The sequence below is a fragment of the Orbicella franksi genome, chromosome 3, assembly GCF_964199315.1.
Source record: "Orbicella franksi chromosome 3, jaOrbFran1.1, whole genome shotgun sequence".
Taxonomy (NCBI): Eukaryota; Metazoa; Cnidaria; class Anthozoa; order Scleractinia; family Merulinidae; genus Orbicella; species Orbicella franksi.
The window spans coordinates 15,285,001-15,311,302 of NC_138147.1; the positions used below are offsets into that span (position 1 = coordinate 15,285,001).

At 48.1% G+C, this 26,302-nt stretch overlaps 4 protein-coding genes across 4 annotated transcripts; all 4 read right to left on the bottom strand.

Moving 5' to 3' along the window:
* Positions 1 to 5,534: 5,534 nt before the first annotated feature.
* Positions 5,535 to 11,891, bottom strand: LOC145480415 (uncharacterized). The gene has a single exon (XM_081458691.1). It carries the CDS (start codon positions 11,820 to 11,822, stop codon positions 5,535 to 5,537), a length of 6,288 nt encoding a protein of 2,095 aa, XP_081314817.1. The 5' UTR covers positions 11,823 to 11,891.
* A 556-nt stretch (positions 11,892 to 12,447) lies between these two features.
* On the bottom strand, positions 12,448 to 19,586 carry LOC145480417 (uncharacterized). Its single transcript, XM_081458693.1, has 2 exons — positions 19,027 to 19,586; positions 12,448 to 18,916 (listed from the first exon to the last, which is right to left on the bottom strand). Exon 2 carries the CDS (start codon positions 18,733 to 18,735, stop codon positions 12,448 to 12,450), a length of 6,288 nt encoding a protein of 2,095 aa, XP_081314819.1. The 5' UTR covers positions 18,736 to 18,916; positions 19,027 to 19,586.
* On the bottom strand, positions 19,361 to 23,200 carry LOC145480418 (uncharacterized). The gene has a single exon (XM_081458694.1). It carries the CDS (start codon positions 23,198 to 23,200, stop codon positions 19,361 to 19,363), a length of 3,840 nt encoding a protein of 1,279 aa, XP_081314820.1.
* A 216-nt stretch (positions 23,201 to 23,416) lies between these two features.
* Positions 23,417 to 26,220, bottom strand: LOC145481450 (uncharacterized). The gene has a single exon (XM_081459944.1). The coding sequence runs from the start codon at positions 25,646 to 25,648 to the stop codon at positions 23,426 to 23,428; it is 2,223 nt and encodes a 740-aa protein (XP_081316070.1). The 5' UTR covers positions 25,649 to 26,220; the 3' UTR covers positions 23,417 to 23,425.
* Between the last annotated feature and the right edge of the window lie 82 nt (positions 26,221 to 26,302).

The following is a 26,302-nucleotide window of genomic DNA, read 5'->3' on the forward strand; positions in this document are numbered from 1 at the left end:
TTGAGTGAAAGTTTACTCCAGCCAACCCTTGTTGTTATGAACCTTATGAAACAAAATATCCCCGCATTTGATTTCACCATACTCGCTGGCAACGCTGTTTTATCGGCTAGTCTAGCTTAACAGGGCTAGCGGTTTTGTGAATATCCGAAAAACTAATTTTTGATATGGGAATCGGCTTTTACTAATGAAACTACAGTTACGCTGCTACAATTTAACGTATAGAAATAAGGATGTTTCCAGTGTTCTGGTTGCTCAAAATTCACCTCGAAGAGAAATCTTGTACGACCAAAATTTGCTTCATTCGACCATAGCGTGACATCAGTTTGTCACGAATCATTTTCGAGTATCTTACATAAACTTACAACTTGAAGAAAGTGTACGATATTCATAACTTCATATTTAGTTTAGAAGCTGTGACAGTGAGAAAAACGTCTTTTGCTTTTGTTTTTTGCAGATGTAGCTGTTTTAGAGTATGTGCAGTGGCAGCAAAATTAAATTAAGCATGACATATGTAAACTCATTTGTGCAAACAAACTTAAGGTAATAAAGATAAAGGTTTGCTCAACAGAAGTGGTGCAGAAAAATTGAATGAGTATTGAAAATAAATATTTCTTTTTTTAAAATTTATTTTTTCTCTATATATTTCTTTGTCAGTCAATTGTCATAAGGCAGACAAAAGATTTCTCTACATGGCCATTCCTACTGTTGTCAATGGGTCATTGGCTGCATTGGCAATTTTTGTTTGTTTTCATAGCTCTGAAAAGAGCGGTTTGAGTGGTCCTGAAAAGAACCATTTCAATACTATATAATGTTTTCTCTGCAAAACAATATTGTCACTTTTATTTCTCATATGGCTCACTAATAATCTCAGAATGCTAAAAGCTCAAATGGATGGCAAGGTACTTAGTAAAGTCTGTGTCAGGCCAAGTGGTCCACACTGCCTGAGCACATCCATGTTTCCATAGCATGGATGAGGTGCCAGACCATTGCAGGGTTACCCCCAGCATTAAAATTCAGTGCTACCCATTTAAACACCTGGGTGGAGAGAAGCATTGCACGAGTATTGGTAACGTGTCATACCCAAGAGCACAATGTAATGAACCCAGCCAAGGCTAGATACTTCAATCTGACCGTTATTATCAATTAATGGACACTCTTGTAAGTGGACAATTCTATTAACGACAACCTTCACAAAACTCTGTTTGAACTCCCAAACAAGCTGTTTATTTACTCTTCCCCGTAAGTGGGCATTCCCATAAGCTGCCCTGGGGCCTGTTTCTCGAAGGTCCCGAAATGTTTTCACAACCGGAAACCTGTAGCAAAATCTCAAACCTTATGATTACAGATCTGTGTTATTCACATGTTAATATGGACAGAGGTTCTCTTCATACAAGAGGTTTCGGGCGTATACACCTCTCTGTTTTTGGATACAGATTAATCAAAACTGGTTTTGTGGGCCCGAAAAGTTTCCACGGGTTTCAAGAAATGGGCCCCTGGACACTTTGAGGAAGTATGATTTAGTCTTTTCCTTTACTTTATGCTTGTGTCAGCAGACACCCGATGGGCCTGACTATGAAAGATACTCAAACATAATTTTGTAAATTTTATCACTGCATTTTGTTGCAGTAATGTTTGCTGCACTTAAGATTTGCTCTTAATTATTAGTAATAGCTAGTTCTAATACTGCAGTATACAGTACTGTATTCAGTTATGGCTATAATTGCAGCATTGCACAAGGCAATAGAACAAAAAGATTTTAATATGGCAGTATTTCTTGTATTTACAATGTTTGTAGTTAGCTGGGCATCCCTTATTCATCCCTCATACCCCTAGTGGCCACTTATGAGAAACATTCTTGAAAGCAGACAGCTCTAGTTATGCACACCTTTTTTGGGTCTTGAGAGTGTCCACTTATGAGAGCTTCCACTAGCTGTACTACTTTTCTCAAACCAAATGAAAAAAAATAATATAAACATAATTACATCTCTATCGTCCACTACATTTATTTGTACATGATTTACAATTTTTTTGATTTAATTAGTTGGAAAGACAAACCTCTCAAGAGGTGGCAACTGTTTTGATGTTTGTTGCATGGTACCTTTTTTGACAATGAATGTTTTATAAATCTATCAACCTGCACTTGAACATTACTGTGTTACATCACACGTATTCATCATTCTTCTCAAAAAACAGCAAATAAAAAATACATATTCTTGAAAGCAACAACGGTTCTTGCAAGCAATATTTTGTGACAACTGTTTTTCTGAAGAAGGAAAGATAAAGTGTTATCCATAAAAGAGTTTCTGCTTTCAAACACAATAACAAAAATTGCATGTAGTAATGGAATAATAATTGTAATTATAGTTAGATAAAAGGGATGCTTGAAATTGGTTAGTACAACAGCTCACTTTATGTGTACCTCAATGCCATTTTTGATGTAACTTCCCTATCTTGCAAATGCTCATAAAAACAGAGAAAGATTCAGAGTGGAAAGTGCAATTTTTACAGATCGATATGTAACATCTATTGAATAAATTAAAAAGATATAACAAACTCCTTTTTTACTATAAAACCCCTGCACTCTTGTTAATTAACTTACAGCAGCACTTTCTACACACTGCCCCTTTTCTAAACTTTACGTAAGCCCTGTTAGAACGCGTTTTTGCACTTGTTGCGGAACATTTTTCCACCCTACAACCAGTTACAAGAAGCCACGAGGGAAACAGTTGCTCGCCAGTAAAAAGGAAGACGGTAACCTGTGAAAAGTTTGAGCTTTTCCACCCTACATTTTCCTGCCATTCTAAAAAAGAAGACAAAGCAAAAAACCGCAACATTAACCTAAAACTCTAGAACAAGCGACGAAGCAATGATGAATTAGCTCCATTGGACGCCATCTTTGATTTTAAGATTTCGGCAGCGCGCGCTCAGTAAGAGTCTGAGTACCAGGGTAAAAATTCAGCCAATCAGACAAAAGTCTCCCTTGCTCATTAACTCACTTTCTGATCCTCTCTGATCGACACCGCGGAAATACGTTTCTTGACGTCACAGTAACTGGTCAGTGGTCATCACCATCGGGCTGTGTTGTCCTTCGATCGATCAGTTCTCTGGGATCGGTGTTTTGCTTCGTTTTAAGGTTGAAAATATCCTTGATACTTCTCGTTATTGGTGAGCTTGACGCCCTTTAATACTCAAGCAATGTTCCTAAAGAATAGTGGTACAGGGGAGTCATTTTGTGTGGAGTAATGTGTAGTTTGCTGACTCGAGCCAGCTTGAGCGGACGAAGCGTGGATAGCGTTGCTTCAGCCGCCCTCGCCTCAGAATTGTCAAAATCAACGATGGGTATCCAAGAAAGCAGAAGATTGGTCCTGTATGCAGGTTTTGCAAGGATTTTGAAGACTGGTTGGATTTAAAGTGTAATTTGCGCGAAATGGTTAAGGTATTACATGTAAGTCGGGACCGTTTTATTCACACTCACTTTGGCTAGACGTGTGGTGCTTGTTCATTGAGATTATATTTCGCAACGCGTCCAAGAAACTTTGATAAGAATTTGTCTTTAAAGACTGGCGTTTTGGCGTTTCTATCACCTTTCTAACTTTCTGCGCCTTTTGGAACGGGTGAAATAAATTTTTTGTACCTGTTGTTTGCTGTCAGAATAAAACATTTGTTACATTTGTTCATTTCATTCACAAGATATTTCTGTATCATTAAAGATTGTTTAAGCTTACATTCATATAATGGTGGCGTTTGCGAAGGAAGTAGAAATCGAAAATATTGTGATTTGTTGGCCGCAGTGAACGCTAGAAATACTGAAAACATTCAAGACCGCTCAATATGTTCGATTCATTGACAATTTTTCCTTGCTTTAGGTCTTTTTTGTTTACATCGATTAAATGTTGATAGTACATGGAAATTTTCAAGACCGTTTCCTTGCACATGTATGCACATGTAACTAAATATTTTAAAATGCCCAAACACCTGTATTTTTTTTACAAGAAACCGCTTCCACTTATGGAATGTGGTCAAGTTTCACTTCTTTTGATGCTGAAAAGACATTCAACATTTCAGAGAGGCAGTAATCAACTCCTCAATGAAACCCACTAGTTTATTTTGTTTACTCAGTCATTTGAAGCTTTTCGATTTATATTTCCCTATCTTACATGTGCATTTTATCAACTTATATAAATAATTGACTGTTGTTGTTTTTCCTTTCATTTAATTTAATTCAGATGAGCTTTGCTCAATCACTACAAAATAATTTTTACATTGCAATCATACATGTACATATCACATGCTTTGAATCAATATGAAATTAATTATGATCCTCTTAGTAATAATATTGTATCATCCTCCCTTCTGTAAGATTCTTACTTAACTTGTAACCACTTTATTACAAGACATTATAGCACCTGATGGCAATAAATTATATATGTGTAATTATATGTATTTATTGTTTTTCCTGTGATAAATTGGCTAACAGGTGGGTTTGTTTATGCCACTGTGTCTCTGAATTGGCTTACTGTCGTCTACAAACCATTGGTAATATATCTTCGCTGCATCTAACTCAGATACTAGACACAAAAGCATGTATTAAAGAACAGATGCATTTCTTACAAATTAATATTTATTACATTTAGTTCATCACTTAAGTTCTACAACATTGCTTTTCTCCAGTGAGAAATTTTGTGCAAAGTCTGAAGTTGTAAGTTGCAAAAACAAGGTCCATCAGTAGTTGCGAATCACTTAAAATCAGGCCTTGGTACAGTAAACTGAATGGCAGAAAACGAGGAAATTAGAAATTGTCTCAAATACACAAGTGATAAAAGAGGTAAAGTTGACTGAAATCTACAGACTCCTGTTTTTTAGGTTTAGGGTTAAGGTTAGGCCTAAGGGACAAGGTGGGAGGTGCGGTGGCCTTGTGGTTAGTGTGCTCAGCAATGGATTGAGCGGTCCGTGTTCGAGCCCTGGTCAAGGACATTGTGTTGTTGTCGCGTACCCAAGTACATGGGGAACGGTAAGCGTCAACCACAGCGTACAAAACTTGATTTTTAAATTACTTTAATGAATCAGCTATCGTACACGTGCGGTGAAAACTACAAGGCAAATTTGATTGCGTAATCAGAAACGAACCTAAATAAATAACAAGCGAAAATAGAAATCATAAAAAGCAAAAAAGCGATCAATATGTACAATAGAAACTCACGTCTGATCCTGCGTTAGCGAGGTAAACACATAGACTCCAAGAAAATAACTCAAACTCCTGACTCCTAAACACTCGGATGACCCCGATACTGAGATGACTGCGTGAGTTATGTAAGCGACTGGCTTTTAAAGTAAATTGATAGCTAAATCACATGATATAAAACGCTCTGATTAATGATTAAAGGGCACGAACAATGAAACGATAGAAACGATAATAAAACTAAACAGAGCTGCAATGATAGAGTAAACAAAACGATCTCTTATACTTTGAGCGTTCAGCACACTCCTCGCCCAAGGATTCTAATCCTTGTTACTTATTTGTTGCATGTCACTATTCAGTTTGGTTTTGGATCAACTTCTTCTCTGTCATCAGGCAATAGTAGGACAAGCTCCTTGATGGGTCGTAGGTAGGTCTTCCTTTCTCCGTCTCTAACAACGTCAACTTTAACCTTTCTAACTCTGTCATCCTCACTTCTTATGGCCTCTGAGATTCGTCCCAGTGGCCAGTCGTTGCGGTGCTGTGACTCGTCTCGCATGAGGACGACATCTCCGACGCGTAGGTCTCGCTGCATCTCTGTCCACTTCCGTCGGGGCTGCAAGCTTTGTAGGTACTCCCGTCGCCATCTCGTCCAAAACTGATCTGCTAGGAACTGAACACGTCTCCAGCGACGACGAGCGTATATGTCAGGGCGTAGGAACTGACCTGGAGGGGGTCCAGCTGGGCGTGTTTTCATTGTCAGTAACATCGCAGGAGACAGAGGTAGTGGGTCGTCTGGGTCGGATGGCAGCGCAGATATGGGTCTGGCGTTAACGATGGCTACCACCTCAGCCATCAGTGTGATAAGCAACTCGTGTGTCAGCTGAGGCCTGCCCAGTTCGGCAAACATAGCATCTAATACTCGACGGATGGTATTGATTTGCCTTTCCCACACGCCGCCAAAATGTGATGCGTGGGGAGGGTTAAACTCCCATTTGCATCCGTACTCCGTCACAAATTTCTCCACTTTCTTGTCGTTGAGCTCCGACACTGCTTCTCCAAGCTCTGCTTTGGCTCCGATGAAGTTAGTTCCTCTGTCGCACCTAAGAAGCGTAGCATGGCCTCGTAGCGCGAAGAATCTCCTCAGTGCGCAGATAAAGGCGCTGGCATCCATGGCTTCTAGGACTTCAATGTGTATGGCTCTACTGCTGAGGCACGTGAAGACCAGACCCCAGCGTTTAGCATTCGCGGTCCCTCCTCTTGTTTTACGCGTTTGCACCGCCCAAGGGCCGAAAACATCGAAGCCCACGTTAGTGAAGGGAGGACAGACTTCAGTCCTATCAGGCGGAAGGTCTGCCATGCGCTGCTCCAGTGGTGGTCCTCTTAGCTTCTTGCAGGGAACACAAGCTCCGACGACTTTCGTCACAGTGTCATGACCTCCGATGAGCCAGAATCCTGCCTGTCGAATGGCTCCTCCGGTAATCTGTCTTCCTTGGTGGTGCACCTGGAGGTGGTGGTGTTTTGCTACAAGCCGTGACACATGGTGATTCTTTGGCAGTATGATTGGGTGTTTCTCTCCGTACTCCATCTCTGCTCTCCTTAATCTGCCTCCGACGCGCAGGATCCCGTAGTTGTCAAGGAACGGGTCAAGGTGGTACAGATGTGAGCCTTTGAGGGATTTCTTTGCGCCGTGCTGAACTTCTCTCGGTAGCTCGGGCTCCGTCCTGGCATCTCGCAACAACTCCCTAAATGCTGCTCTCTGTGTGGTGCTTATTATGACGCGCAGAGCTTGATCCCACTCCTCGACTGTTGGAGGTCTACGTTTGCCCGGTCCTTTAGGCACTTCACTCCTAGGGTTAACTCCTCGTGCTTTGGAGTCTCTACGGCGTTTGAATTCTCTTGCCACAACGATAAGATTGGCGACTGCGCGCTGCAGGGACCTTAAGGAAGAGAACCTCTGGAATCTTTTTGCCCAAACGTCTGATTCTTCGCCTCTTTTATCCATTGTGACTTTGGCCCTGAGCACTCCCTTGCGAACTTCAGGATCACTCGCGTCGAGTGTGAACGTTTCATCCGGTCGTGGGGTACCTTGTGGTCTTTTAAGGAATCCTGGCCCTCCGAGCCAGGTCGATGCCATTAACTTGTCAGGGGGAACTCCGCGCGTGGCCAAATCTGCTGGATTCTGCTCGCTCTCCACATATCTCCACTGCTCTGGGGTAGACAGACTTCTGATTAGCTGTACTCGGTTGGCCACATAGACGTAAAACCAGCGGCTTTCGTTTGTGATGTAGCCTAGCACTACTTTCGAGTCGGTGTAGTATGTCACCTCCGAGATCTTTACGTCAATTTCTTTGATAACTCTCTGAGCTGCTTGAACTGCTAGCACCGCTCCGCACAGTTCGAGTCGTGGGATGCTTGTAGGGTTTACGGGGGCAACCTTGGCTTGACCGTAGACGAGAGACGTGGACATCTCGTTTACTTCGTTGAACTGGCGGAGGTAGACTGCAGCTCCAATGGCGTCCTGACTCGCGTCAGAAAAGGCGTGTAGTTCCACTCTGGTCACGGTGCCAAATTCCTTTGGGTGGTAACAGCGGGGGACAGATAGGTGCTGTAACTCCAGGAGAGAATCTCTCCAGCACGTCCACCGGTTCATCATTGCGGTAGGAAGAGGGTCGTCCCAGGCTAAGGGGGTTTTGTTCTCGGCTCTTCGCTCCCCCATGAATACGAGCTGCTGTAGTATTTTTCTCCCCTCGAGTATGGCAGGTACCGCAAAACCGAGCGGGTCATACACAGAGTTGACAATAGACAAGACTCCTCTCCTGGTGAATGGTTTCTCCGGTGAACACACCTTGAAGGTGAAGGCATCCGTCTCCAAATCCCAGAAAACTCCTAGCGACCGTTGCGCGGGCAGACTGTCGCTGCGCAGGTCGAGGTCACGCACATCCTTTGCTCGGTCCTCAGCGGGAAAGGCTTCCATGACTTCCACCGAATTTGACACGACTTTGTGTAGTCGTAGCTTAGCTGTGGCTAGGGTGGCTTGTGCACCTTTCACCAAGTCTATCGCTCCTTGGGCGGTCGTCAGCGAAGCCAAACCATCATCGACGTAGAAATTGCGGCATATAAAATTCTTGGCCTCCTCGCCGTACTTCTCCTCGCCGTCTACCGCCGTTCTGCGAAGTCCATACGTGGCGACTGCGGGGCTCGGTCCATTGCCAAACAGGTGGACGTTCATGCGATATTCTGTGACGGGTTTCGACGGGTCATTATCCTCGAACCACAGGAAACGAAGGAAGTCTCTGTGTGCCGGGTCTACGTGGAATGAATGGAACATTTGTTCGACGTCGCACATGACGGCAACATTCTCCTTGCGGAAACGCATTAGAACTCCAATGACGTTGTTCATCAAGTCAGGGCCAGGTAAAAGCACTTTGTTTAACGACACTCCTCTAAACTCGCAACTCGAGTCGAACACAACGCGAATAGTGTGCTTTGTGTTATGGTAGGTCGCGAAATGCGGTAAGTACCAAGAACGCCCAGGGGGAGGCGGAGCGTCATCGCGCGGGACAGGAGAGGCGTGGCCCTTCTCGATTATCTTGCCCATGAACTCCAGGTAGTCCGCTTTCATTTCAGGTTTCCTGTTGAACGTCTTAAGAAGCCCTTGTAGGCGTTGCATGGCTTGGGCTCGGTTGTCTGGCATTGTCTGGCGTTCATCACGAAATGGCAAGGGCATTTCCCAGTTACCACTTGCGTTCTTGTGTATCCCTCTCTCCATAATCTCTAGAAAGGCGCGGTCCTCGTGGGAGAGACTGGGCTCGTTGTCGTTTCGCGTAGTCTTGAAGATACTATCAGGGGGGCGCTCCAAAGGGGGGTCTGTGATCTTGAATTGGTTGGGGCAGGGCACCAGTTCGTAGCTTCCGTCTCCAGGCTCCTTCTCTCTCCATGTATTAGTGGACAGATTTGTGAGGCGGGCGAGAATGTGCGCAGGGCCACTAGGGAAGTCGAGGCACATCTGACCACTGATAGTCCAGCCGAGGGCCAGTCGCTGCCCCCAGGGTGCTCCTCTCGGGCCATTCCTGGATTCCCTAACCTTTAACAGTTCTGGTGCGTCCCGGCCGATTAGCAAGTGAACTTTGGCAGTCTCATCTAGGGGAGGTATTTCGCTAGCTATGGCCGTCAAGTGCGGGAACCTCCTCGCCATGCTTGGGGTTGGAATCTCACGTTTGTCCTGTGGGATGGTATCGCACTCGGTGAGGGTAGGCAAGACAAACTCTGCTCCACTGATAGACCGTACTGTGATGCCAGCTACTCGCCGGCCGTATTTCTCCTCTCTCTCACCGCTGCATGTGGATAGGAAGTATTTCTCTAGGGGCCCACCTGCTCCGAGGTCGTCGGCTAATTCGCTGGTGACGAGAGAGCTGTTGCTCTGCTCATCGACGATGGCGTAGACACGCTTGGTAAGGTGTGGGCTACGCTGGCTATAGACGTCCACCAGCAGGGTTTTGCTGCAAGACACACCTCCTGTAGGTTCACAGAGTGCAGTGCATTTCGCGCTGACTGCTTCATTCTCCAGTTTGGGGGGCGGCTGTTTCTCCTTGTGCAGTAAGGCACTATGGCGCTTGTCCCCACAGATCGTGCACTGTATAGGCGTGTTGCACTCGCTTGCAATGTGAGCGTTGCTGAAACAGCGAAAGCACAGGCGCGCGTCCATTATCCACTGCGTGCGTTCTTCCAGTGTTTTTGCAGCGAAGGCCTTGCACTCCGATAGGTTGTGCGCGCTGCTTTCGTGATATGGACAATGCTTACTCCTTGTCTCTCTCTTTCCGGGATTCTCCTTCTTCTCTTTTCCGGGAACTTCGTTGTTTTCAGCCGGGGATCGAATGCCTGTCTTGAACGATTTATGATCTCGCTCCCTGCGTTGTTTTGGCGGGGGAACGTGGGCACCATCCTTACCAGCGAGGATGTTCGGATTGTTCTTGGTCCTGGCTTGTTCCTGAACAATTTTGGAGAATCTGGAGAAGGGGGGGTACATTCCTCGGTGGCTGTCGGAATAATTCGCGATTTCTTTCTCCCATTTAGTGCGGACGAATTGTGGTAGTTTCTCGGCTATTGGTTGGATAGCGCTCGGGTAGTTAAGGCATGCGAGTCCCGGGAGAAATGTCACTTGACTTTCGATGTCAGCACAAAGATCTGCGAACTGTTGCAGTTTATCGTTTTCGTGCTCGCTGAACGTCACTGTGTTTCGCAGGCGCTCTAGCAGTTTGTTACTGATAACCGCAGCGCTTCCAAATCGCTTCTCAAGTTCCGCCCACAAATCCCTTAGCAACGCGACGGGATCGCGCATTTGTCGCTTTCTGTAATTGTCAACCAAGCGCTGTGGTGCTCCGCTAGTGAAACTTCTTAAGTAGTTAATTTCCTGAGTTGGGGACACATCAGTATCCATTAGCATGGCTTTAAAGGCACTCCTCCAAGGGTGAAAAAGGGTAGGGTCCCCCGAGAACACATCAGGTTGGCATTTCGGGAGATTTTGCCTAGCCAGACCAGCTACTATTTGTTGGTTCACGGCTGTGAGAGAGTCAATTAGCTGACTTCCGGTCATATCTTTGAACGGAGTTGAAGCTATGAGTGGCTGTCGATGGAAGGCAGTGTTTCGATGCTCTCTGTGATCTTCGTTAGTTAAATTCTGGTCTGGCGGATCTGGGTTCGGGAGGAGGGGAATTCGCTGTTGAGGTGTTTTTTCCGATGTCTTTAATTTTGGGGCGGCGGACAATAGTGGCTTTGTTGTCTCTGACGCGCTTAGCGGATCATATTCGCGCTCGTGGCGAAATGAGTTTCCCGTGGGTAGGGGGTCAGGCGTGGGAGAAGAGTGAACCCATTGTGAAGTGCGCTGCTCTGTCTTAATTTTGGGAACTTTGAACTCTGGCAATTCTGACTCCCTTTCTAAGTCTTCTTCCAATAGGGCGTTCTCAAAAACTTTGAGCTTAGCATTTGCTATCGCGGCTTTTTTATCCGCTCCTAAGATCGCCATCTCGGACTCAAACCGTGCATTCTCTTGTTGACGAATTCTTTCTGCCTCTGCGTCGCGCGTCCTGCGCTCGAGTTCTTTTTGCGCTATTAGCCGCGTGTATTGAGCTTCTTCTTTCGCTGCTTTAGCATCGGCTAGCGCTCGCAACCTAGCGATTGTACTGCTAGTTTTCGAGACTGATGAACGGCGCGAGGAGTGACGAGAAGAGACAGATCGTAACTCCAACAATTTGCTGGATTGTCTACTAATTCTATTTTTTAACTTCTCTACAAGTAAGAGGGCCCTTTCTAAGATATGGTTCTCTTCATCGAGGTGAGCTTCTCCTACGTGATCTTCGTGTGAACCTTGGCCGTACAGGTCAAGCAACTCCTTCAACAGCTTTCCGAATTCTTCCGAGGCGACTGCGAGTTCACGCGCGACGGTCTCGATTTCGCTGTCTTCGCTTAACTCTTCTACCGATTTCATTACACTAAGGAGCCTTTTACGAGATTTCGTAATTTCCCTTCGTTTATCTTCAACGGCGTTTTGCAGGGCCTTCGGTGTCAATTTTATTCCCCTTTTACTTCTAGCTCCGGTCTCATTGGTTCCGCCGACATTTGGCGGTTCTGCATCTCGGCTTGCCATCGTTGCTGGCTCCGTATTTAAATAGTAAGATACGGCTTACCTCCTTTCGTCGATCGCAGGATCAGACTTTTCACTGTCGCGTACCCAAGTACATGGGGAACGGTAAGCGTCAACCACAGCGTACAAAACTTGATTTTTAAATTACTTTAATGAATCAGCTATCGTACACGTGCGGTGAAAACTACAAGGCAAATTTGATTGCGTAATCAGAAACGAACCTAAATAAATAACAAGCGAAAATAGAAATCATAAAAAGCAAAAAAGCGATCAATATGTACAATAGAAACTCACGTCTGATCCTGCGTTAGCGAGGTAAACACATAGACTCCAAGAAAATAACTCAAACTCCTGACTCCTAAACACTCGGATGACCCCGATACTGAGATGACTGCGTGAGTTATGTAAGCGACTGGCTTTTAAAGTAAATTGATAGCTAAATCACATGATATAAAACGCTCTGATTAATGATTAAAGGGCACGAACAATGAAACGATAGAAACGATAATAAAACTAAACAGAGCTGCAATGATAGAGTAAACAAAACGATCTCTTATACTTTGAGCGTTCAGCACACTCCTCGCCCAAGGATTCTAATCCTTGTTACTTATTTGTTGCATGTCACTATTCAGTTTGGTTTTGGATCAACTTCTTCTCTGTCATCAGGCAATAGTAGGACAAGCTCCTTGATGGGTCGTAGGTAGGTCTTCCTTTCTCCGTCTCTAACAACGTCAACTTTAACCTTTCTAACTCTGTCATCCTCACTTCTTATGGCCTCTGAGATTCGTCCCAGTGGCCAGTCGTTGCGGTGCTGTGACTCGTCTCGCATGAGGACGACATCTCCGACGCGTAGGTCTCGCTGCATCTCTGTCCACTTCCGTCGGGGCTGCAAGCTTTGTAGGTACTCCCGTCGCCATCTCGTCCAAAACTGATCTGCTAGGAACTGAACACGTCTCCAGCGACGACGAGCGTATATGTCAGGGCGTAGGAACTGACCTGGAGGGGGTCCAGCTGGGCGTGTTTTCATTGTCAGTAACATCGCAGGAGACAGAGGTAGTGGGTCGTCTGGGTCGGATGGCAGCGCAGATATGGGTCTGGCGTTAACGATGGCTACCACCTCAGCCATCAGTGTGATAAGCAACTCGTGTGTCAGCTGAGGCCTGCCCAGTTCGGCAAACATAGCATCTAATACTCGACGGATGGTATTGATTTGCCTTTCCCACACGCCGCCAAAATGTGATGCGTGGGGAGGGTTAAACTCCCATTTGCATCCGTACTCCGTCACAAATTTCTCCACTTTCTTGTCGTTGAGCTCCGACACTGCTTCTCCAAGCTCTGCTTTGGCTCCGATGAAGTTAGTTCCTCTGTCGCACCTAAGAAGCGTAGCATGGCCTCGTAGCGCGAAGAATCTCCTCAGTGCGCAGATAAAGGCGCTGGCATCCATGGCTTCTAGGACTTCAATGTGTATGGCTCTACTGCTGAGGCACGTGAAGACCAGACCCCAGCGTTTAGCATTCGCGGTCCCTCCTCTTGTTTTACGCGTTTGCACCGCCCAAGGGCCGAAAACATCGAAGCCCACGTTAGTGAAGGGAGGACAGACTTCAGTCCTATCAGGCGGAAGGTCTGCCATGCGCTGCTCCAGTGGTGGTCCTCTTAGCTTCTTGCAGGGAACACAAGCTCCGACGACTTTCGTCACAGTGTCATGACCTCCGATGAGCCAGAATCCTGCCTGTCGAATGGCTCCTCCGGTAATCTGTCTTCCTTGGTGGTGCACCTGGAGGTGGTGGTGTTTTGCTACAAGCCGTGACACATGGTGATTCTTTGGCAGTATGATTGGGTGTTTCTCTCCGTACTCCATCTCTGCTCTCCTTAATCTGCCTCCGACGCGCAGGATCCCGTAGTTGTCAAGGAACGGGTCAAGGTGGTACAGATGTGAGCCTTTGAGGGATTTCTTTGCGCCGTGCTGAACTTCTCTCGGTAGCTCGGGCTCCGTCCTGGCATCTCGCAACAACTCCCTAAATGCTGCTCTCTGTGTGGTGCTTATTATGACGCGCAGAGCTTGATCCCACTCCTCGACTGTTGGAGGTCTACGTTTGCCCGGTCCTTTAGGCACTTCACTCCTAGGGTTAACTCCTCGTGCTTTGGAGTCTCTACGGCGTTTGAATTCTCTTGCCACAACGATAAGATTGGCGACTGCGCGCTGCAGGGACCTTAAGGAAGAGAACCTCTGGAATCTTTTTGCCCAAACGTCTGATTCTTCGCCTCTTTTATCCATTGTGACTTTGGCCCTGAGCACTCCCTTGCGAACTTCAGGATCACTCGCGTCGAGTGTGAACGTTTCATCCGGTCGTGGGGTACCTTGTGGTCTTTTAAGGAATCCTGGCCCTCCGAGCCAGGTCGATGCCATTAACTTGTCAGGGGGAACTCCGCGCGTGGCCAAATCTGCTGGATTCTGCTCGCTCTCCACATATCTCCACTGCTCTGGGGTAGACAGACTTCTGATTAGCTGTACTCGGTTGGCCACATAGACGTAAAACCAGCGGCTTTCGTTTGTGATGTAGCCTAGCACTACTTTCGAGTCGGTGTAGTATGTCACCTCCGAGATCTTTACGTCAATTTCTTTGATAACTCTCTGAGCTGCTTGAACTGCTAGCACCGCTCCGCACAGTTCGAGTCGTGGGATGCTTGTAGGGTTTACGGGGGCAACCTTGGCTTGACCGTAGACGAGAGACGTGGACATCTCGTTTACTTCGTTGAACTGGCGGAGGTAGACTGCAGCTCCAATGGCGTCCTGACTCGCGTCAGAAAAGGCGTGTAGTTCCACTCTGGTCACGGTGCCAAATTCCTTTGGGTGGTAACAGCGGGGGACAGATAGGTGCTGTAACTCCAGGAGAGAATCTCTCCAGCACGTCCACCGGTTCATCATTGCGGTAGGAAGAGGGTCGTCCCAGGCTAAGGGGGTTTTGTTCTCGGCTCTTCGCTCCCCCATGAATACGAGCTGCTGTAGTATTTTTCTCCCCTCGAGTATGGCAGGTACCGCAAAACCGAGCGGGTCATACACAGAGTTGACAATAGACAAGACTCCTCTCCTGGTGAATGGTTTCTCCGGTGAACACACCTTGAAGGTGAAGGCATCCGTCTCCAAATCCCAGAAAACTCCTAGCGACCGTTGCGCGGGCAGACTGTCGCTGCGCAGGTCGAGGTCACGCACATCCTTTGCTCGGTCCTCAGCGGGAAAGGCTTCCATGACTTCCACCGAATTTGACACGACTTTGTGTAGTCGTAGCTTAGCTGTGGCTAGGGTGGCTTGTGCACCTTTCACCAAGTCTATCGCTCCTTGGGCGGTCGTCAGCGAAGCCAAACCATCATCGACGTAGAAATTGCGGCATATAAAATTCTTGGCCTCCTCGCCGTACTTCTCCTCGCCGTCTACCGCCGTTCTGCGAAGTCCATACGTGGCGACTGCGGGGCTCGGTCCATTGCCAAACAGGTGGACGTTCATGCGATATTCTGTGACGGGTTTCGACGGGTCATTATCCTCGAACCACAGGAAACGAAGGAAGTCTCTGTGTGCCGGGTCTACGTGGAATGAATGGAACATTTGTTCGACGTCGCACATGACGGCAACATTCTCCTTGCGGAAACGCATTAGAACTCCAATGACGTTGTTCATCAAGTCAGGGCCAGGTAAAAGCACTTTGTTTAACGACACTCCTCTAAACTCGCAACTCGAGTCGAACACAACGCGAATAGTGTGCTTTGTGTTATGGTAGGTCGCGAAATGCGGTAAGTACCAAGAACGCCCAGGGGGAGGCGGAGCGTCATCGCGCGGGACAGGAGAGGCGTGGCCCTTCTCGATTATCTTGCCCATGAACTCCAGGTAGTCCGCTTTCATTTCAGGTTTCCTGTTGAACGTCTTAAGAAGCCCTTGTAGGCGTTGCATGGCTTGGGCTCGGTTGTCTGGCATTGTCTGGCGTTCATCACGAAATGGCAAGGGCATTTCCCAGTTACCACTTGCGTTCTTGTGTATCCCTCTCTCCATAATCTCTAGAAAGGCGCGGTCCTCGTGGGAGAGACTGGGCTCGTTGTCGTTTCGCGTAGTCTTGAAGATACTATCAGGGGGGCGCTCCAAAGGGGGGTCTGTGATCTTGAATTGGTTGGGGCAGGGCACCAGTTCGTAGCTTCCGTCTCCAGGCTCCTTCTCTCTCCATGTATTAGTGGACAGATTTGTGAGGCGGGCGAGAATGTGCGCAGGGCCACTAGGGAAGTCGAGGCACATCTGACCACTGATAGTCCAGCCGAGGGCCAGTCGCTGCCCCCAGGGTGCTCCTCTCGGGCCATTCCTGGATTCCCTAACCTTTAACAGTTCTGGTGCGTCCCGGCCGATTAGCAAGTGAACTTTGGCAGTCTCATCTAGGGGAGGTATTTCGCTAGCTATGGCCGTCAAGTGCGGGAACCTCCTCGCCATGCTTGGGGTTGGAATCTCACGTTTGTCCTGTGGGATGGTATCGCACTCGGTGAGGGTAGGCAAGACAAACTCTGCTCCACTGATAGACCGTACTGTGATGCCAGCTACTCGCCGGCCGTATTTCTCCTCTCTCTCACCGCTGCATGTGGATAGGAAGTATTTCTCTAGGGGCCCACCTGCTCCGAGGTCGTCGGCTAATTCGCTGGTGACGAGAGAGCTGTTGCTCTGCTCATCGACGATGGCGTAGACACGCTTGGTAAGGTGTGGGCTACGCTGGCTATAGACGTCCACCAGCAGGGTTTTGCTGCAAGACACACCTCCTGTAGGTTCACAGAGTGCAGTGCATTTCGCGCTGACTGCTTCATTCTCCAGTTTGGGGGGCGGCTGTTTCTCCTTGTGCAGTAAGGCACTATGGCGCTTGTCCCCACAGATCGTGCACTGTATAGGCGTGTTGCACTCGCTTGCAATGTGAGCGTTGCTGAAACAGCGAAAGCACAGGCGCGCGTCCATTATCCACTGCGTGCGTTCTTCCAGTGTTTTTGCAGCGAAGGCCTTGCACTCCGATAGGTTGTGCGCGCTGCTTTCGTGATATGGACAATGCTTACTCCTTGTCTCTCTCTTTCCGGGATTCTCCTTCTTCTCTTTTCCGGGAACTTCGTTGTTTTCAGCCGGGGATCGAATGCCTGTCTTGAACGATTTATGATCTCGCTCCCTGCGTTGTTTTGGCGGGGGAACGTGGGCACCATCCTTACCAGCGAGGATGTTCGGATTGTTCTTGGTCCTGGCTTGTTCCTGAACAATTTTGGAGAATCTGGAGAAGGGGGGGTACATTCCTCGGTGGCTGTCGGAATAATTCGCGATTTCTTTCTCCCATTTAGTGCGGACGAATTGTGGTAGTTTCTCGGCTATTGGTTGGATAGCGCTCGGGTAGTTAAGGCATGCGAGTCCCGGGAGAAATGTCACTTGACTTTCGATGTCAGCACAAAGATCTGCGAACTGTTGCAGTTTATCGTTTTCGTGCTCGCTGAACGTCACTGTGTTTCGCAGGCGCTCTAGCAGTTTGTTACTGATAACCGCAGCGCTTCCAAATCGCTTCTCAAGTTCCGCCCACAAATCCCTTAGCAACGCGACGGGATCGCGCATTTGTCGCTTTCTGTAATTGTCAACCAAGCGCTGTGGTGCTCCGCTAGTGAAACTTCTTAAGTAGTTAATTTCCTGAGTTGGGGACACATCAGTATCCATTAGCATGGCTTTAAAGGCACTCCTCCAAGGGTGAAAAAGGGTAGGGTCCCCCGAGAACACATCAGGTTGGCATTTCGGGAGATTTTGCCTAGCCAGACCAGCTACTATTTGTTGGTTCACGGCTGTGAGAGAGTCAATTAGCTGACTTCCGGTCATATCTTTGAACGGAGTTGAAGCTATGAGTGGCTGTCGATGGAAGGCAGTGTTTCGATGCTCTCTGTGATCTTCGTTAGTTAAATTCTGGTCTGGCGGATCTGGGTTCGGGAGGAGGGGAATTCGCTGTTGAGGTGTTTTTTCCGATGTCTTTAATTTTGGGGCGGCGGACAATAGTGGCTTTGTTGTCTCTGACGCGCTTAGCGGATCATATTCGCGCTCGTGGCGAAATGAGTTTCCCGTGGGTAGGGGGTCAGGCGTGGGAGAAGAGTGAACCCATTGTGAAGTGCGCTGCTCTGTCTTAATTTTGGGAACTTTGAACTCTGGCAATTCTGACTCCCTTTCTAAGTCTTCTTCCAATAGGGCGTTCTCAAAAACTTTGAGCTTAGCATTTGCTATCGCGGCTTTTTTATCCGCTCCTAAGATCGCCATCTCGGACTCAAACCGTGCATTCTCTTGTTGACGAATTCTTTCTGCCTCTGCGTCGCGCGTCCTGCGCTCGAGTTCTTTTTGCGCTATTAGCCGCGTGTATTGAGCTTCTTCTTTCGCTGCTTTAGCATCGGCTAGCGCTCGCAACCTAGCGATTGTACTGCTAGTTTTCGAGACTGATGAACGGCGCGAGGAGTGACGAGAAGAGACAGATCGTAACTCCAACAATTTGCTGGATTGTCTACTAATTCTATTTTTTAACTTCTCTACAAGTAAGAGGGCCCTTTCTAAGATATGGTTCTCTTCATCGAGGTGAGCTTCTCCTACGTGATCTTCGTGTGAACCTTGGCCGTACAGGTCAAGCAACTCCTTCAACAGCTTTCCGAATTCTTCCGAGGCGACTGCGAGTTCACGCGCGACGGTCTCGATTTCGCTGTCTTCGCTTAACTCTTCTACCGATTTCATTACACTAAGGAGCCTTTTACGAGATTTCGTAATTTCCCTTCGTTTATCTTCAACGGCGTTTTGCAGGGCCTTCGGTGTCAATTTTATTCCCCTTTTACTTCTAGCTCCGGTCTCATTGGTTCCGCCGACATTTGGCGGTTCTGCATCTCGGCTTGCCATCGTTGCTGGCTCCGTATTTAAATAGTAAGATACGGCTTACCTCCTTTCGTCGATCGCAGGATCAGACTTTTCACTGTCGCGTACCCAAGTACATGGGGAACGGTAAGCGTCAACCACAGCGTACAAAACTTGATTTTTAAATTACTTTAATGAATCAGCTATCGTACACGTGCGGTGAAAACTACAAGACAAATTTGATTGCGTAATCAGAAACGAACCTAAATAAATAACAAGCGAAAATAGAAATCATAAAAAGCAAAAAAGCGATCAATATGTACAATAGAAACTCACGTCTGATCCTGCGTTAGCGAGGTAAACACATAGACTCCAAGAAAATAACTCAAACTCCTGACTCCTAAACACTCGGATGACCCCGATACTGAGATGACTGCGTGAGTTATGTAAGCGACTGGCTTTTAAAGTAAATTGATAGCTAAATCACATGATATAAAACGCTCTGATTAATGATTAAAGGGCACGAACAATGAAACGATAGAAACGATAATAAAACTAAACAGAGCTGCAATGATAGAGTAAACAAAACGATCTCTTATACTTTGAGCGTTCAGCACACTCCTCGCCCAAGGATTCTAATCCTTGTTACTTATTTGTTGCATGTCACTATTCAGTTTGGTTTTGGATCAACTTCTTCTCTGTCATCAGGCAATAGTAGGACAAGCTCCTTGATGGGTCGTAGGTAGGTCTTCCTTTCTCCGTCTCTAACAACGTCAACTTTAACCTTTCTAACTCTGTCATCCTCACTTCTTATGGCCTCTGAGATTCGTCCCAGTGGCCAGTCGTTGCGGTGCTGTGACTCGTCTCGCATGAGGACGACATCTCCGACGCGTAGGTCTCGCCGCATCTCTGTCCACTTCCGTCGGGGCTGCAAGCTTTGTAGGTACTCCCGTCGCCATCTCGTCCAAAACTGATCTGCTAGGAACTGAACACGTCTCCAGCGACGACGAGCGTATATGTCAGGGCGTAGGAACTGACCTGGAGGGGGTCCAGCTGGGCGTGTTTTCATTGTCAGTAACATCGCAGGAGACAGAGGTAGTGGGTCGTCTGGGTCGGATGGCAGCGCAGATATGGGTCTGGCGTTAACGATGGCTACCACCTCAGCCATCAGTGTGATAAGCAACTCGTGTGTCAGCTGAGGCCTGCCCAGTTCGGCAAACATAGCATCTAATACTCGACGGATGGTATTGATTTGCCTTTCCCACACGCCGCCAAAATGTGATGCGTGGGGAGGGTTAAACTCCCATTTGCATCCGTACTCCGTCACAAATTTCTCCACTTTCTTGTCGTTGAGCTCCGACACTGCTTCTCCAAGCTCTGCTTTGGCTCCGATGAAGTTAGTTCCTCTGTCGCACCTAAGAAGCGTAGCATGGCCTCGTAGCGCGAAGAATCTCCTCAGTGCGCAGATAAAGGCGCTGGCATCCATGGCTTCTAGGACTTCAATGTGTATGGCTCTACTGCTGAGGCACGTGAAGACCAGACCCCAGCGTTTAGCATTCGCGGTCCCTCCTCTTGTTTTACGCGTTTGCACCGCCCAAGGGCCGAAAACATCGAAGCCCACGTTAGTGAAGGGAGGACAGACTTCAGTCCTATCAGGCGGAAGGTCTGCCATGCGCTGCTCCAGTGGTGGTCCTCTTAGCTTCTTGCAGGGAACACAAGCTCCGACGACTTTCGTCACAGTGTCATGACCTCCGATGAGCCAGAATCCTGCCTGTCGAATGGCTCCTCCGGTAATCTGTCTTCCTTGGTGGTGCACCTGGAGGTGGTGGTGTTTTGCTACAAGCCGTGACACATGGTGATTCTTTGGCAGTATGATTGGGTGTTTCTCTCCGTACTCCATCTCTGCTCTCCTTAATCTGCCTCCGACGCGCAGGATCCCGTAGTTGTCAAGGAACGGGTCAAGGTGGTACAGATGTGAGCCTTTGAGGGATTTCTTTGCGCCGTGCTGAACTTCTCTCGGTAGCTCGGGCTCCGTCCTGGCATCTCGCAACAACTCCCTAAATGCTGCTCTCTGTGTGGTGCTTATTATGACGCGCAGAGCTTGATCCCACTCCTCGACTGTTGGAGGTCTACGTTTGCCCGGTCCTTTAGGCACTTCACTCCTAGGGTTAACTCCTCGTGCTTTGGAGTCTCTACGGCGTTTGAATTCTCTTGCCACAACGATAAGATTGGCGACTGCGCGCTGCAGGGACCTTAAGGAAGAGAACCTCTGGAATCTTTTTGCCCAAACGTCTGATTCTTCGCCTCTTTTATCCATTGTGACTTTGGCCCTGAGCACTCCCTTGCGAACTTCAGGATCACTCGCGTCGAGTGTGAACGTTTCATCCGGTCGTGGGGTACCTTGTGGTCTTTTAAGGAATCCTGGCCCTCCGAGCCAGGTCGATGCCATTAACTTGTCAGGGGGAACTCCGCGCGTGGCCAAATCTGCTGGATTCTGCTCGCTCTCCACATATCTCCACTGCTCTGGGGTAGACAGACTTCTGATTAGCTGTACTCGGTTGGCCACATAGACGTAAAACCAGCGGCTTTCGTTTGTGATGTAGCCTAGCACTACTTTCGAGTCGGTGTAGTATGTCACCTCCGAGATCTTTACGTCAATTTCTTTGATAACTCTCTGAGCTGCTTGAACTGCTAGCACCGCTCCGCACAGTTCGAGTCGTGGGATGCTTGTAGGGTTTACGGGGGCAACCTTGGCTTGACCGTAGACGAGAGACGTGGACATCTCGTTTACTTCGTTGAACTGGCGGAGGTAGACTGCAGCTCCAATGGCGTCCTGACTCGCGTCAGAAAAGGCGTGTAGTTCCACTCTGGTCACGGTGCCAAATTCCTTTGGGTGGTAACAGCGGGGGACAGATAGGTGCTGTAACTCCAGGAGAGAATCTCTCCAGCACGTCCACCGGTTCATCATTGCGGTAGGAAGAGGGTCGTCCCAGGCTAAGGGGGTTTTGTTCTCGGCTCTTCGCTCCCCCATGAATACGAGCTGCTGTAGTATTTTTCTCCCCTCGAGTATGGCAGGTACCGCAAAACCGAGCGGGTCATACACAGAGTTGACAATAGACAAGACTCCTCTCCTGGTGAATGGTTTCTCCGGTGAACACACCTTGAAGGTGAAGGCATCCGTCTCCAAATCCCAGAAAACTCCTAGCGACCGTTGCGCGGGCAGACTGTCGCTGCGCAGGTCGAGGTCACGCACATCCTTTGCTCGGTCCTCAGCGGGAAAGGCTTCCATGACTTCCACCGAATTTGACACGACTTTGTGTAGTCGTAGCTTAGCTGTGGCTAGGGTGGCTTGTGCACCTTTCACCAAGTCTATCGCTCCTTGGGCGGTCGTCAGCGAAGCCAAACCATCATCGACGTAGAAATTGCGGCATATAAAATTCTTGGCCTCCTCGCCGTACTTCTCCTCGCCGTCTACCGCCGTTCTGCGAAGTCCATACGTGGCGACTGCGGGGCTCGGTCCATTGCCAAACAGGTGGACGTTCATGCGATATTCTGTGACGGGTTTCGACGGGTCATTATCCTCGAACCACAGGAAACGAAGGAAGTCTCTGTGTGCCGGGTCTACGTGGAATGAATGGAACATTTGTTCGACGTCGCACATGACGGCAACATTCTCCTTGCGGAAACGCATTAGAACTCCAATGACGTTGTTCATCAAGTCAGGGCCAGGTAAAAGCACTTTGTTTAACGACACTCCTCTAAACTCGCAACTCGAGTCGAACACAACGCGAATAGTGTGCTTTGTGTTATGGTAGGTCGCGAAATGCGGTAAGTACCAAGAACGCCCAGGGGGAGGCGGAGCGTCATCGCGCGGGACAGGAGAGGCGTGGCCCTTCTCGATTATCTTGCCCATGAACTCCAGGTAGTCCGCTTTCATTTCAGGTTTCCTGTTGAACGTCTTAAGAAGCCCTTGTAGGCGTTGCATGGCTTGGGCTCGGTTGTCTGGCATTGTCTGGCGTTCATCACGAAATGGCAAGGGCATTTCCCAGTTACCACTTGCGTTCTTGTGTATCCCTCTCTCCATAATCTCTAGAAAGGCGCGGTCCTCGTGGGAGAGACTGGGCTCGTTGTCGTTTCGCGTAGTCTTGAAGATACTATCAGGGGGGCGCTCCAAAGGGGGGTCTGTGATCTTGAATTGGTTGGGGCAGGGCACCAGTTCGTAGCTTCCGTCTCCAGGCTCCTTCTCTCTCCATGTATTAGTGGACAGATTTGTGAGGCGGGCGAGAATGTGCGCAGGGCCACTAGGGAAGTCGAGGCACATCTGACCACTGATAGTCCAGCCGAGGGCCAGTCGCTGCCCCCAGGGTGCTCCTCTCGGGCCATTCCTGGATTCCCTAACCTTTAACAGTTCTGGTGCGTCCCGGCCGATTAGCAAGTGAACTTTGGCAGTCTCATCTAGGGGAGGTATTTCGCTAGCTATGGCCGTCAAGTGCGGGAACCTCCTCGCCATGCTTGGGGTTGGAATCTCACGTTTGTCCTGTGGGATGGTATCGCACTCGGTGAGGGTAGGCAAGACAAACTCTGCTCCACTGATAGACCGTACTGTGATGCCAGCTACTCGCCGGCCGTATTTCTCCTCTCTCTCACCGCTGCATGTGGATAGGAAGTATTTCTCTAGGGGCCCACCTGCTCCGAGGTCGTCGGCTAATTCGCTGGTGACGAGAGAGCTGTTGCTCTACTCATCGACGATGGCGTAGACACGCTTGGTAAGGTGTGGGCTACGCTGGCTATAGACGTCCACCAGCAGGGTTTTGCTGCAAGACACACCTCCTGTAGGTTCACAGAGTGCAGTGCATTTCGCGCTGACTGCTTCATTCTCCAGTTTGGGGGGCGGCTGTTTCTCCTTGTGCAGTAAGGCACTATGGCGCTTGTCCCCACAGATCGTGCACTGTATAGGCGTGTTGCACTCGCTTGCAATGTGAGCGTTGCTGAAACAGCGAAAGCACAGGCGCGCGTCCATTATCCACTGCGTGCGTTCTTCCAGTGTTTTTGCAGCGAAGGCCTTGCACTCCGATAGGTTGTGCGCGCTGCTTTCGTGATATGGACAATGCTTACTCCTTGTCTCTCTCTTTCCGGGATTCTCCTTCTTCTCTTTTCCGGGAACTTCGTTGTTTTCAGCCGGGGATCGAATGCCTGTCTTGAACGATTTATGATCTCGCTCCCTGCGTTGTTTTGGCGGGGGAACGTGGGCACCATCCTTACCAGCGAGGATGTTCGGATTGTTCTTGGTCCTGGCTTGTTCCTGAACAATTTTGGAGAATCTGGAGAAGGGGGGGTACATTCCTCGGTGGCTGTCGGAATAATTCGCGATTTCTTTCTCCCATTTAGTGCGGACGAATTGTGGTAGTTTCTCGGCTATTGGTTGGATAGCGCTCGGGTAGTTAAGGCATGCGAGTCCCGGGAGAAATGTCACTTGACTTTCGATGTCAGCACAAAGATCTGCGAACTGTTGCAGTTTATCGTTTTCGTGCTCGCTGAACGTCACTGTGTTTCGCAGGCGCTCTAGCAGTTTGTTACTGATAACCGCAGCGCTTCCAAATCGCTTCTCAAGTTCCGCCCACAAATCCCTTAGCAACGCGACGGGATCGCGCATTTGTCGCTTTCTGTAATTGTCAACCAAGCGCTGTGGTGCTCCGCTAGTGAAACTTCTTAAGTAGTTAATTTCCTGAGTTGGGGACACATCAGTATCCATTAGCATGGCTTTAAAGGCACTCCTCCAAGGGTGAAAAAGGGTAGGGTCCCCCGAGAACACATCAGGTTGGCATTTCGGGAGATTTTGCCTAGCCAGACCAGCTACTATTTGTTGGTTCACGGCTGTGAGAGAGTCAATTAGCTGACTTCCGGTCATATCTTTGAACGGAGTTGAAGCTATGAGTGGCTGTCGATGGAAGGCAGTGTTTCGATGCTCTCTGTGATCTTCGTTAGTTAAATTCTGGTCTGGCGGATCTGGGTTCGGGAGGAGGGGAATTCGCTGTTGAGGTGTTTTTTCCGATGTCTTTAATTTTGGGGCGGCGGACAATAGTGGCTTTGTTGTCTCTGACGCGCTTAGCGGATCATATTCGCGCTCGTGGCGAAATGAGTTTCCCGTGGGTAGGGGGTCAGGCGTGGGAGAAGAGTGAACCCATTGTGAAGTGCGCTGCTCTGTCTTAATTTTGGGAACTTTGAACTCTGGCAATTCTGACTCCCTTTCTAAGTCTTCTTCCAATAGGGCGTTCTCAAAAACTTTGAGCTTAGCATTTGCTATCGCGGCTTTTTTATCCGCTCCTAAGATCGCCATCTCGGACTCAAACCGTGCATTCTCTTGTTGACGAATTCTTTCTGCCTCTGCGTCGCGCGTCCTGCGCTCGAGTTCTTTTTGCGCTATTAGCCGCGTGTATTGAGCTTCTTCTTTCGCTGCTTTAGCATCGGCTAGCGCTCGCAACCTAGCGATTGTACTGCTAGTTTTCGAGACTGATGAACGGCGCGAGGAGTGACGAGAAGAGACAGATCGTAACTCCAACAATTTGCTGGATTGTCTACTAATTCTATTTTTTAACTTCTCTACAAGTAAGAGGGCCCTTTCTAAGATATGGTTCTCTTCATCGAGGTGAGCTTCTCCTACGTGATCTTCGTGTGAACCTTGGCCGTACAGGTCAAGCAACTCCTTCAACAGCTTTCCGAATTCTTCCGAGGCGACTGCGAGTTCACGCGCGACGGTCTCGATTTCGCTGTCTTCGCTTAACTCTTCTACCGATTTCATTACACTAAGGAGCCTTTTACGAGATTTCGTAATTTCCCTTCGTTTATCTTCAACGGCGTTTTGCAGGGCCTTCGGTGTCAATTTTATTCCCCTTTTACTTCTAGCTCCGGTCTCATTGGTTCCGCCGACATTTGGCGGTTCTGCATCTCGGCTTGCCATCGTTGCTGGCTCCGTATTTAAATAGTAAGATACGGCTTACCTCCTTTCGTCGATCGCAGGATCAGACTTTTCACTGTCGCGTACCCAAGTACATGGGGAACGGTAAGCGTCAACCACAGCGTACAAAACTTGATTTTTAAATTACTTTAATGAATCAGCTATCGTACACGTGCGGTGAAAACTACAAGGCAAATTTGATTGCGTAATCAGAAACGAACCTAAATAAATAACAAGCGAAAATAGAAATCATAAAAAGCAAAAAAGCGATCAATATGTACAATAGAAACTCACGTCTGATCCTGCGTTAGCGAGGTAAACACATAGACTCCAAGAAAATAACTCAAACTCCTGACTCCTAAACACTCGGATGACCCCGATACTGAGATGACTGCGTGAGTTATGTAAGCGACTGGCTTTTAAAGTAAATTGATAGCTAAATCACATGATATAAAACGCTCTGATTAATGATTAAAGGGCACGAACAATGAAACGATAGAAACGATAATAAAACTAAACAGAGCTGCAATGATAGAGTAAACAAAACGATCTCTTATACTTTGAGCGTTCAGCACAGTTGTGTTTTTGGGCAAGACACTTTTACTCTCACAGTGCCTCTCTCCACAAAGGTGTACATATGGGTAGTGGTGAATTTAA

Excerpts from the sequence above, each read along its gene's own strand:
- LOC145480417 (XM_081458693.1), bottom strand. The coding sequence starts at position 18,735 with ATGGCAAGCCGAGATGCAGAACCGCCAAATGTCGGCGGAACCAATGAG.
- LOC145480415 (XM_081458691.1), bottom strand. The coding sequence starts at position 11,822 with ATGGCAAGCCGAGATGCAGAACCGCCAAATGTCGGCGGAACCAATGAG.
- LOC145480418 (XM_081458694.1), bottom strand. The coding sequence starts at position 23,200 with ATGGCGAGGAGGTTCCCGCACTTGACGGCCATAGCTAGCGAAATACCT.
- LOC145481450 (XM_081459944.1), bottom strand. The coding sequence starts at position 25,648 with ATGGCAAGCCGAGATGCAGAACCGCCAAATGTCGGCGGAACCAATGAG.